This window comes from Motacilla alba, chromosome 3, assembly GCF_015832195.1.
Source record: "Motacilla alba alba isolate MOTALB_02 chromosome 3, Motacilla_alba_V1.0_pri, whole genome shotgun sequence".
In the NCBI taxonomy this organism is placed as follows: Eukaryota; Metazoa; Chordata; class Aves; order Passeriformes; family Motacillidae; genus Motacilla; species Motacilla alba.
In genome coordinates, this window is record NC_052018.1 from 100,049,049 (window position 1) to 100,061,246 (window position 12,198).

General features: G+C 53.0%; 1 protein-coding gene across 1 annotated transcript; it reads left to right on the forward strand.

Annotated features, from left to right (window-relative positions):
* Positions 1-9,757: 9,757 nt before the first annotated feature.
* GINS1 (GINS complex subunit 1) lies at positions 9,758-12,070 on the forward strand. The gene is made up of 7 exons (XM_038133875.1): positions 9,758-9,896; positions 9,967-10,031; positions 10,136-10,231; positions 10,526-10,616; positions 10,800-10,916; positions 11,289-11,363; positions 11,623-12,070. The coding sequence occupies exons 1-7, from the start codon at positions 9,822-9,824 to the stop codon at positions 11,689-11,691; spliced, it is 588 nt and encodes a 195-aa protein (XP_037989803.1). The 5' UTR covers positions 9,758-9,821; the 3' UTR covers positions 11,692-12,070.
* The last annotated feature ends 128 nt before the right edge of the window (positions 12,071-12,198 follow it).

A 12,198-nucleotide genomic window follows, 5' to 3' on the forward strand; every position in this document is an offset into this window, starting at 1 on the left:
TCAGGTTAGCAGACAGTAAATAACTCTTCTGCTCACAGAGCTTTCCTAAGGGAATGATGGAGCAGTGCTTGCTTAGGACAAGGCCTAAATCACAGGCTGGACACCAACCCTGTTCATGCAGTTGCTCTCGGCCAGCTGCGTGCTTCTGGGCATCTCCAAGGCTGTGCCCAGTGTGACGTGAGTGTGCCTGGAGGGGTCACGAGGGAGCAGCCAGGGGAAGCGGTGCTCCCAAGGGTGCCAGGCCTGCTCTTCTGCACAGTCTCCTCTTTAAACCACACTCTCCAAAGGCAGAAAAGAACTGTCTTCCCTGAGAAGATGCCAGCACTGGCTGGCAGTGCTGGGAGGCAGCAGGAGGAAGCACATCCCCGGCACAGTCACACCTTGTCACAGCTCAGCTCCCTGGATCCCCTGTCCAATGCCAGAACTCTCCCATCTCTTCCTCGCCCAGCCTCCCACCCTTGCCTGCACGGGGAGAACATCGAGCACCTCTGATAAAGGCCTGGGTTTATGGATGTTGCCAGAAGCAGCAGTTCAAACCCTTGGCCTCCATCCATTTCCCTGCCCCATTTGTTCTCACCCCCTCTCATCACCCCACCAGCCAAAGGCAAACCTTTCCATGGAAAAGGATCCAGCACATGTCCAAAGGACATTCAGAGACGGGAGACACCCAAATAACTCCACAGGCCGCTGCCAAGCACGTGGGGACAAACAGAAGGAACACATTAGGGACAGTCCCAACCACCTTGGACAAACCATATTGCCAGCTCTTCAGGGCCCAGCGGGCGTGGAGGCAAATCCCAGTCACAACCTGAACACTCGGAGAAGGCGCAAGAAAAGAGGAAAGAGCTGCAGATCTGCAGTGCCTCGTGGCTGAGCCCACCCCAACTGCCACCTGTGCCAGGGCAGCACAGGAACTGCTCCGTCCCAAGGTGTGAACTCCTCATCTCCAGCCAAACGAGGCTCCTGCCCCTGTGTCACCCCGTGCCAGGCAGCCTGTGGTGCCTCTGGAGCGAGGGGCGATTGCAAGACTGATTTGTGTATCTTCATCCCTGCTCCCTGGAAGGACAGAGGGGAGAAGGGAGGCCTGGAGCCCGCCGTGGTCACGAGCCTGGCTGTGAACTCTCTGCACTATTTCTGCTGCGGGCAGGGACTGGGGAAGCAGAGCCCCTGTGTTATTGTTACGGCTATTTTTAAATTCTTGGGTAAGAATCATCGGCGTTGGTGGCCATATACATAACTCAGGAGGAAGTTCAACTACATTCCTGGAGGGACAGAGCTGAGCATAGCCAGAAAGTGAAGAAAACTTAATGCTGGATGGTGTAATTCCAGGACAAAGCCTTGCATTATTTTCTGTAAGCTTTGACACCCAAGCCCACCTGGAGAAACGTGTTTGCAGAGCACCAGGAACCTCTCTGTCCCCTCTGAGCATGCAATGACCAACTACTGATGCCTATACCCATGCTCAGCACAGCTGAGCTAGCTCCAAGCTGCACCACAGCTGTGGAAAAGCCTGTTTATCTTGTAAAAAATTGACTTGCACAGGAAAGCGTCCAGAGGCGTCCGTATTCTTGCAAAAAGCGCAGAGGGACAATAAATACAGTGAGATTCCTCACCTTTTAAGGACTTGAGCCTTTCTGCTGTTGGAACTGGAGGTGCCAAGAACCTCTTGCCAGCCAGCAGCACCTCTCACATGGAGGGAAGAGACACTGCAAGGGAAAGGGGCCTGCCTGGCCAAGTAGGAGCTGTTATCAGCAAAGATAGGCAGGAGCTTGCTGCTACCAGCAGGGTTTTCTGCCTGTGGGATGCCCCTGAGAGCATCCAAGGAGTTTCCACAGGGCCTTGCTCTCTCTCTGAAGCATCTCGAGAACAGCCAGTCCTGCCCCTGGGACTCAGTGCCTCCAGGGTGGTTCACCACCCTCCCCTGCAGGCTCTGCACCCTCCCTTGGCTCCTTCCCCTTTCCCAAAGGGAATGCCAGCTTGGGGCTGCCCTCACCACAGGTGTGGAAGAGGGCACTGGGGCACCCACTGTTCCCAAAGTAGGTGGTGTGGAGCAGTCCTGGAGCTGGGTGTGCCAGTGGGATGCCCAGCACTGGAGGGCATGGGGAAGGGACAAGTGCCAAGGGCTCCCACCCAGATCTGGAAACCTTGTTCAAGCACTGCCACAGCATGTCCCCTGCCCTGGCTGCCCCGGGCACGGGCATGCGCCTGGATTTCTGCACAGACACAGCACAGCCTCCAGCTTCTCTGGCTGTCCATGGGCACCAACCCCAGACAGTATTTTTATCTCTTTGAGTCAAAACAGCTCTTGGCCTGTTGCTCTGCACCAGGAAAACTTTCTGCCCCTCCAGTACACAGCCCCACCCAGGTTCAGGTGGCAATGGGAAGGACCATTAGTGACCCACCATTAGTGACCCCACCTGATGCCAGGGTTCTCCACATTCTGCCTCGAGCCATCTCAAGGTCCCAAAATCTACACTCAGTGAGAATCCATCCTGCAGCTTGCTCTGTGCTTGCCTCCCCTGTGAAGCCTCTTCACATTCCATCTTCTCCCAAGCTCCCTGCCGAGGAGCATCCTCTGTCCCTCCCTCCTGCCCCACAGCTGGGGGTTTCCTGTGTGGGACAGATTTCCTTCCTCACTGCACTGAACAATGACACTTGTTAGTTCAGCCTTGCCGTTTGTGTCTCAAGGCAGAGATGAACCACCCCACATCATGGACCTGAGCCCCTAAAACCAAGGAGCAGGCAAACTTCCACACAAACCCTACAAACCCTCCTGCTCATCACCCAGGCACCATCACAGCCACTACCCACAGGCACAGTTTTTTTGTGCCACTGTCCTTCACTCGTTAGTCTGTGGAAGATTTTTTGCTGAATTTCCACCATTATCAAGTCCCACAGATGCTCCAGCTCCACCCCCCCAACCCAAATGTGCCTCTATGCTTCCAAAACAAACTAATTTGCTTTAGCTGGGGACTTTCAAGGCTTTTCCTCCCTTGCTTGAAATGAGCAGTTGAAGAAGAGCAAGTTGCAATGGCTTGGGATGCTTATCCACCCATGGTGCCTTGCTAAGCATGGTGCCTTGGAGCTCCTGAACCCTTGCAGCGTGTGGGAGACTGCCACAGGGCTCTCTCCCTGTGCCTCCTGACCTCTTTGTGGAGGTGGGATTTATTTCTCCAGCATTTCTTCCAGCTCAGAGGAGTCTCTTTACAGATAGGAGGATGAGACCTGCATGGAACACAGCCTTGCTCTGCTTCCCTGATGGAAATTGCCTGTCCACAGCACTGCCATCCCCAGGAGCGTGTGCCCCTCTGCCCCAGCCCACAGCCCCTGGCAGGCTCCTCGCTCGCAGAAATGTGAGATTCTGGCAGATGAGCTGCTTTGCAGAGATATTTACAAACATGCAGAATTTCTAAGTCCCTGTGAAATTGCTGTGCTGGCACGGGCAAGGCTGGATCCTGGCGGTGCAAAAATGTCCCAGAGCTTGTTTGGGAACATTAATAAAAGCTTTCACAGACAGTAGCTTTGTGACTCCCAGGGACGTAGGGAGGTGCACAAGTGGATTTCTCCTTGTTTCATGTAATGCTGAGATGCCTTCCTTGGCTTCAGCTCCAGCCTCGTGCCCTGCCCTGCCTGGCCTTGCAGCAGGAGCTGTGATAAGCTGGCCCTTGGCTGAACTCCCCCTGCTCAAACAAGAACAAACTCATGCCTGTTTGTGTCTTCATTCGCTTGCCCCATGTTGCCTCCTTCATCTTGCGAGCTCTTGAGAAAAATGTGCCCATGCAGGGAGCCTTGCAGGAGCCCTGCTTGTCTTGCTCTTTAATCAGGAAACATACACCACTTTCTGCAGCTCGAGAGAGCAGAAGATGGCAATAATATCTCTTCCATTAGAGGCATTGTGTTAGCAAGGAGGAAAATGTTATTTATTTTTTCCCTGACAATTCTTGTCCTACTTCTTTTTTCCATAATGCATTAAGCATTAGGAGGCACAGCTCTGCACACAGTCCAGCTCTCAAGACTACCTGTTGAGGACATTGCTCAGCAATCCAGCAGTTTTATTTCTGGATGAAGGGCAGAAGGTGGTGAATTCTCCTAGGATTCCTAGCTCCTGCTGGAAGACACACAGCCATGCTGGCAAAACCCACAAAATGCAGGGTTTTGTGAAATGCAGCCCTTTGTATGCTGGGTAATCTGCCAAGACGACCTGGCATGAGGTTGTAAAATCCAAATCATGAACTTCCTGAAGACCGTTTAGCAGTGATGGGCATCTTTATCTGTCCTGCTGTCTCCAGGCTGCCCGGAGAGGTCTCTGGAACACCCGGTGTTCACCATATGAGAATGTCACTGCTAATCAAGTGAGAAGAGGACATGGAGTAGACTAAGTTCTACCTCCCACCCCAAATACAAGCCCACAGGATATTCCTAGCAAAAAGCAGTCAGACTGCCAGGCAGTCCTTGGGAAACCTCCCCCATCTCAAAGGCAGCAGGTTCCCCATGGTACTCACTCCCCACATCGCTGCCCTGAGGGAGGGGCTGCTTGCAGCTCAGCATCCTGCAGGCACAGCCAAAGGAGACACCTGGGCTCCCTGGGCTTCTCTTCTGGGAGCATCAGCCAGAGAGGCCTGCAAGGAGTGGCCATAATATTCCAAAGGAGATGGGAATTAGTTAAAAACCCCTACAGTAGGGGTAATTTAGGTCCATCACTGATTTTCGGCTGTAATGAAGTGGCCCAATTATCTTGATGCTTAAGTGACCACTCCAGTTCTCAAAAGTCATTTCCGCACACTTGAATGGCTGCTCCCCCTCCCAGAGAAACCATCTCAGAAAGAAACACGCCTTTCTTGGCAGAGATGTAGTCCATGTCAGCAGCTCCTCCCACTGTCCCTCTCAGGAGCAGAGGGACACTCGGGCAGGGAGCTGCCTGCACAGCCTGTCCCAGGGTTGCTGGACACTCCCCACAGCAAAGGTCCCCTGGAACAGCGGGATGCAGGAGGGAAGGAGCTCAAAGTGGCCTGCTGGGCCTGAGAAATGGTGGGGACAGCTGGTGGCTGGAGTCTCCTCACGGGCACCCCATGCCAGGGTGGTGGCTGAGGACAGCACTGCCAAGGCAAGTTGTCCTCTGGAATTTTGGATGTGTTCCAGAAAGAATGGCTCTCACTTTCCTGCTCTCCTCTGACAGCCACCAATCTCTGACAGCCACCAATGTGCCCCTGCTCAGCAGCCCGAGGGGAGCTCCCCGTGGCCCCCGGAGCAGCACGGGGCAGGCAGGCAGGCAGGGAGGAGGCTGTGACCACCCTTCCTGATGCACCCAAAGCCACCTGCCACTGTCATCCTGTCACCCATCACCCTGTATGTGTCCCCCCTCACAACCACAAGGCACTCTAGGGCAGACAGACATTGAGTGCAAACCTTGACAGAGAGAGAGAGAGAGAGAGAGATCTCTGACAGCCCAACCAGCCCCCTGGTCCCCCCAGCAGGGACAGGGCAGGCAGACCCCAGCTGGACAGAGCCAAATTATTCCAAAGCTGGGCTAAGAGTTTGCAGGAGAGCTGGTTTGCCTGGAGACAGAAACCAGAGCATCGGTCATAAATTGAACTCCACCTTCCCTCTGCCACCTGCACCATGCTTGGTGCCACGGAGCTGGCCCTGCCCCAGCTTGTGCCCCAAGCTGAGGGTCACCCCCGGGCTCAGCAGCTGGAGCCCCCCCAGTCTCTCTGTCTCTGTCACAGTTCCTCACAAATTCAATGGCACAATGCAGCTACACTATTTGAAAAGCCATAATATTTGTTGGTACGACTCTTTTATTACTGTCAATTTATATATATATTTGTTGATAAAAGAGGTCATCTTAGGAGACACTTCCAGTCTACTGGGAAATAATTGTCCGATGCTGTATATTCTGTACATGCTGTATAAACAAAGCAAAATATGTAAATCTAAATGTTTGGTGGACTCGGTGGCATGTGCTGCAGGGACCAGGCAAGGCCCCTTCTTGGGCCACCACAGCTCGGGCTCGGGGCTCCCAGCAGAGTCCCCGTCCTGCTGGGCTCTGGACACGGGCTGGGGCAGGGTCTGGCCACGTGCAAGGGCGAAGCCTGCGGCTCCCTCGGTGCTTTTCCCCACACGAAGGTGAAAGGGGGCGGCTTTGGGAGCGAGAGCGGCCACACTTGACCTCCCTCCCAGGGCACAGCACAGGGTCAGGCACGGCCGGATCCATCCGGAGCTCGCAGCACGCCCGGTGTCACCCACCTGCTCCCCAGCCCGCAGCCACCACCCAGCAGCACATCCCTAAGCCTTAGGGGTCCGAGAGAGACGATTCCCCGTGGGAAGATGGCCGGTGAGGGCAGAGACTGGCTCCGAGCATCCGGCTTCTGCAGCTCCTTCCCACGCCAAGCCAGCCGCCCTCCCTGGTGTGTTTTACAGCAGCCATGAGCTGTGACCTTCTAACCCGACACACGCTCTTAGAAAACCTGTTTCATATTTTCCGTGGTATCAGTCTACAACTTTTGAAATTATTGGACACAGTCGTGGTAGCCTAAAAGTTGTGCTGAGCTCATATATTTTTATATTTGTGGTGTTTTCCTATCAATAGAGAGTAGTGAACCCTATAGCTGAAAGTGAACTATTCAAAATAAATATATGACTGCAGAAAATATTTGTAAAAATAATTTATTTTAAATATTCTGCCAAAGATAGCTCTCTAATGATCTGTAAGATGTCGTTTCTCTCTTTTTGCTCTGAATGTCATTGTGAAAGGACCTTTCTCCCCATATCTTTTGACGATTTTTATTTTGTATCTTTAAGGGCAAAGAAATATTCCAAGGATTTTTTACTAGAGCAGTAAATACAGTAGTAGGGAGACAGGAGACAACTCTGCAAAGGTGATAAACAGGATCCAGTAACAATCACTCTGAAAATCCAGTTTCTCCCGTAGTTCCTCTGGCTGACAGATGGGGTTTGAAGCCTGGGACAGATGTCCAGCAGGAAGACCTTGGCTGCTGCTGCTGCTGCTGTGTAGCTTACTCAAAGGAGAGAAATCTCCCGAGATTCTCATCCCCAGGCTTGGGGCATTTGGATCCCCTTGCATCCAATCTTAGCCTCTTCATTATTTATGAGCATGATTTATTTATTAGCCCTTAATAGGCCCTGTGGCACACGGGGAACCCTCACCCAGAGCTTTGTGGGGCTTCAGTCCAAAGCCATTCCCTCCACGCACCTGCCAGCAGCCCTGAACCCGTGGCACAGGGAATCCTGCTGGCAGCCAGACCTGTCCCCTTCCTCAGATGGGGACAGGGCAGGGGACAGCCAGCCACCAGGGGACACTTTAGCAAGAGGAAGATCCATTCCTGCAGGTATCCAGTCAAAACAGGGGAAGTACAGCCTTTTACCATGGAGAAGCTGCCTAGATTAGCCTTTGAGAATTTTTTTTTTTATTGTAGAGAAAATTCTTTCCCTTCTTCATTTCTCCCTTTTGAAATGACTTTTCAATACTAGGGAAAGCCTTCATTATTTTCTGTGATCCCCAGGTCTGCTGCGGTGGAAATAAATCCTCAGCCACGTCTGTTAGGCTCCACCACTTCAAAGAGATTTTTGGCTCAGATTTTTTTCCCTTCTGAGCAGATTCACAATTTCTTAAATGTCTTGGTCATAAAGGTCTGGAGGAATTAATTGGTAAAAAAAGAAATAAAAGCCCTGTTCCAGTGAATGTGTTTCTACAAGCGATTCAGCTTTTGACTCCCCCAAGGTCGGGCACGTGTGTAAGTGTTTTATTGGGAAGGGAGCTGGGAAAAGCAGTTTCCAAGCCATAGGGTGTGATGGGTGTGATGGGAGGACTGCTGTCCGTGGGGCGTGGGTTGCACACTCTGCAGCCGTGGGGAGCACGTGCCAGGGAGTCGTTGTTCCTCTGGGCTCTCTGAATCCGGAGCCGTGCAGCTGCTGCGTCACAGGGAAACGCGAGCGAGCCAGGGAAGACAATGGTGAGAAGAATTGGGTTTCTGATCACTGTGCATTTTGTTAATTAGTGAATTCAAATAGTTTTATTTTTACCAAAAACAGATAATCTTTATTCCAGTAAAGACAACTGTTGACTTGAGATATATATAAATATATATATATTATTTGAATGGTTTATATCCTGTTGCTCTAACTACATAAAATGGAAACATGTTGCAAGTTGTGTCATTTCAATATACAAAATAAATGACTTCTCCCTGCATGCTGCCTGGGTATGTTGTGATTTGAATTAAGAGTTATATTTGAATTGCCTTATTCAAGAGGTTGTATGTTACCTAACTGGGGAATGACCTGGCACTGTTCATCACATTACATGTGTACTTGATGCTGTGTTATGTCAAATTCAGATGAGTTGTCTGTCATCTATGTATTTTGTGGGAGATCTTTTATCTTGTTAAACTGTGATATGTAAACCTTCATTGCCTGAAATAGTCACAGTTGTATAAATCAGTGTCTTCAGCTGTTTTCCTAATTTTAACACAATTCCTAACACAAAATATAGATGTTTGTAAATTCTTCATTCATTTGGTCTATTTTTATGTATGAGGCTTTTTTAATCTGGCAAAGCGATAAGATAAGGCAGCTTTCCCGGAATTTTTCAATCAAGGCTCAGCCACATTTCTATCCCTCGGCAAGAGGCAGCAACCAATTTTCAGCAGGGACAATTGGCATTCGGGATGTCTGTTTGTCGCTATTATCTCTCCTGGCTCGGATGGGCCATTAGCACCGCAGAACGCGATGATAAATGACGAGCCAGACGTGCCGCTCCTGCGGGGACAGCGCTCCGGGGACCCCGGGAGCTTCGCAGCGCCTTCCTCAGCCCCGCACCTTTGCGGGGCCCCAGGCTGGGCGGAGGGAGGCGAGGGAGGGTCCCTGCACACACAACCGGCGGCAGCCCTGCGGCCAGGACACTGCTCGCCTTGGAGAGCAGACCCCCGGAGCCCACCTCCAGCTGGCAGACGACCGGAGCATTTCCGGACGTTTCCATGCCTAAAATCCCAAGCAAAGCAGTGGCTGGGATCATTAAAACGCCCTCGCCGGAGTCCGTCGCGGTCCCTGCTCAGCTGCGCGGGGGCCACACCGCCCTGAGCACGAGCAGCAGAGATGGCTCGGGCCCGCGAACCTCGCCGGGGCGCCTCAGCCGCGGTGAGAGAGCCCCACCGTGCTCTCCCCACTCTTCCAGTCGGGACCGCAGCTGTACAGGAAACGCTGCTCGTTTTTTATGTCTAGTAACCATAAGAAACACATCGCCCGAGAAAAAGAAAATCCTGGAGCAAGACAAGCGCTGGTCCTGGGTTACTGAATCTCTATCCAGGCCTTCGAGTGCTAAAAAATTCCCACCCCATCCACAAACGTACCCATCTCTTTATTTCTTTTTCTCCCTTTACTTTTGGCACGCTCCGGGTTGGAAGGCTGTCAGAAGGGAAAAATGCGCTGGGAAGGGCTGGGGGAGCATGGGGAGGAGGCTGCCAGAGGCAGCGAGGCGCAGCAGCCCGCGAACGACCCAGAGGGCTGGGAGAAACAGGCTCGCTAGAGGCAAGATTGTAGAAATTCTCGTGTTTGCTCCAGCCCCTCGGGGGCTCTCAGCGTGACCCCGAGTGTCACGGCGGCGGCCGAGAGCCCCAGCGGCGCCACCGCGGCCGCCGAGCCCGGCGCGCCTCAGCGCAGCTAACGGCGGGGGCGGGGCCCGCGGAAAGGCGTGGTCCCGCCGCTAAGCCCCGCCTCCCGTGTCCCATTGGCTGCTGTCGGTCCCGCCCTTGCCGCCATTGGCTGGTGCGCGGGCGGGTTTCCCGCGCGCGCGGCCGGGCGCGATGGCGGCGGAGCGGGGCCTGGAGCTGGTGCGGGAGCTGCACCGCGCCGCCGGCGGGCACCTCCCGCCCTTCCGGGTGAGCGCCGGGAACACCGGGGTGGGCCCCGCCGGCGGCCCGCGCTCACTGACTGTGCCCGCTGTTGCAGACGGAGGAGATGCGGCAGGCGCTGGAGGAGATGCGGGCGCTGTACGAGCGGAACCAGGCGGACGTGTGAGTTGGGCTCCTGCTCCCGGCGCGTCCCGCACAGCGCGGGCGGCGCTCCCCGGCCCGCAGCTCTCCTCCTACCCCTCTTTCTCCTTCCCCTCATCCCCCAGGTCCGAAGCGAAGGCGGGACGGACGGACCTGATTTTCCTCATCCGGTTCCGGCACTGCTGCCTGCTCCGGAACCAGCGCTGCCTCCTGGCCTACCTGTGAGTGCGGCGGGGGGTGGCCAGGGAGTCTCGCCTGGGTTCATCCCCGCCGGCACAGCGTCCCCAGGGGCAGGGTGTCGGGACTCTCGGCCCGGGCAGGTGGCTTTTCCACGAGCAGCAAGGCAGCTGTGGAGCTGGTTCTCCTTGTGTTCTTTGCTGATATCACCGCAAAGACAATGCTCTGCTTCCTCCTGCTCTTTAGAAGTTTAGATTACTGGATGTCACTGTGGCCTGGGGATGTTGCCAGCACTCACCTCAGCAGAGGTGTTGGGTTTGCCCCGTTTCTTCCTCTAGGTATGACCGGTTGCTACGGATCCGAGCACTGAGGTGGGAGTATGGCAGCGTTCTGCCCAACACCATCCAGTTCCACATGTCAGCTGAGGAAGTGAGTCAGCCTCCTTTCAAACTCTTCCCCTCTTCCCACATATTCCTCCTGATGGATTATTTACTACAATCAAAATAAGGTAGTCTTCCCCCCACTATAAACATGACATTTAACATATCTTTCTCTAAATACTTACTTGTGTGTATTCATTGTCTGTGGGTACAACCCTGTTAATGCCCCCAGGTGGAGTGGTTCAATCGGTACAAAAAGTCTCTGGCTACCTACATGAAGTCAGTGGGAGGAGAGGAGGGGCTGGACCTCACACAGGACATCAAACCTCCTAAAAGCCTGTACATTGAAGTAAGTGCAAGATTTCTGGCTTCTATCCATGAATAAACATTTCCATTACTATCTCTTTTCAAGCATTTCATCCCCATCCCAAGTCAGTTCATCAAGCAGACCTTTCAGAGTTCCAAAGCTTTCACAGGTTTCTGTGTTTTACTCTGCCTGCCAGCATTTTACCCCTTCTACTGAGAGCACAAAATATGTTGAGAGATGGTACTTCTAGTCTGCAGGGAGTTTGTGGTGGGGCGAGTTATCCAGTAAGAGGTTTTTGCAGCAACTTTAACTAGACCAACTAGACAGCACGTTCCCATGCCAAGGACTGTTACCTGGAGGGGGTGGTTGGTTTTTTTCATTGGACTCTTACAGAGCTGTGTTTCCACTTTGCAGGTGCGGTGTTTAAGAGACCATGGGGAGTTTGAGATCGATGACGGCACTACCATCCTGTTGAAGAAGAACAGCCAGGTACCTGTGGCAGGAGTGTGGTCTGTTCTCTTCCTTCCCTTTCACTCCCATGACATCTCCCTGCAAATGCTGGCCTTGCAGCATGTCCCAGTCCCTGCACACACAGCTCCTTGCATGTGCTGTCTGCATGGTCCAGAGTGCAGCTCTGCCTGATCTGGTACCATGAGGCACTGGATGTACAGCACAACAAACAGCTGGTTGTATGCGGCAACAAATCCCACATATTCAAGGAGGGTGGTTTTTTTGTGTTTCTGTGCAGCACTTTTTACCCCGCTGGAAATGTGAACAGTTGATCAGACAAGGAATCCTGGAGCACGTTCTGTCCTAAGTGTGCAAGACAGGAGGGACAGCTCTTGCTTGGTGAGCCGCCCACAATGGGAACTGAGCTCTGGTGTGTGCAGGACTTCAGAGACCTCAGTATTTCTGCACTGGCACCCTGCCACTCCTAATAGCCTTTGATGCCTTAAAACCACAGCTCTTCATGAGCAAAGGGTGCATGCTGGTAATACAGCAATCCTGGGAATCCAGGATAGTGGGGGGGCATTATCCAAGCCCCACAGCTACACCCAGGGTTTGTGAATGCATCTTTCTTTGGAGTAGTTCTTTGTTCACACTGTGCATGTAAGACACCAACTGTCTGGGCTCTAGAAGCCAGGAAAACTCCATGGTTGCAAAATAAAGAACTCCTTCAGCCTCAGTCTCTTGGATTTTTAAGAGTTAATGTGTTCATTCAGCACCGTGATCTGGCTCTCCAGCCAAACCCATCCTGACCCTGCAGTGTGATGGTTATTTAAGTCTCTCAGTGGAACTGCTCCTCCAAGTGTCAGATAAGGCT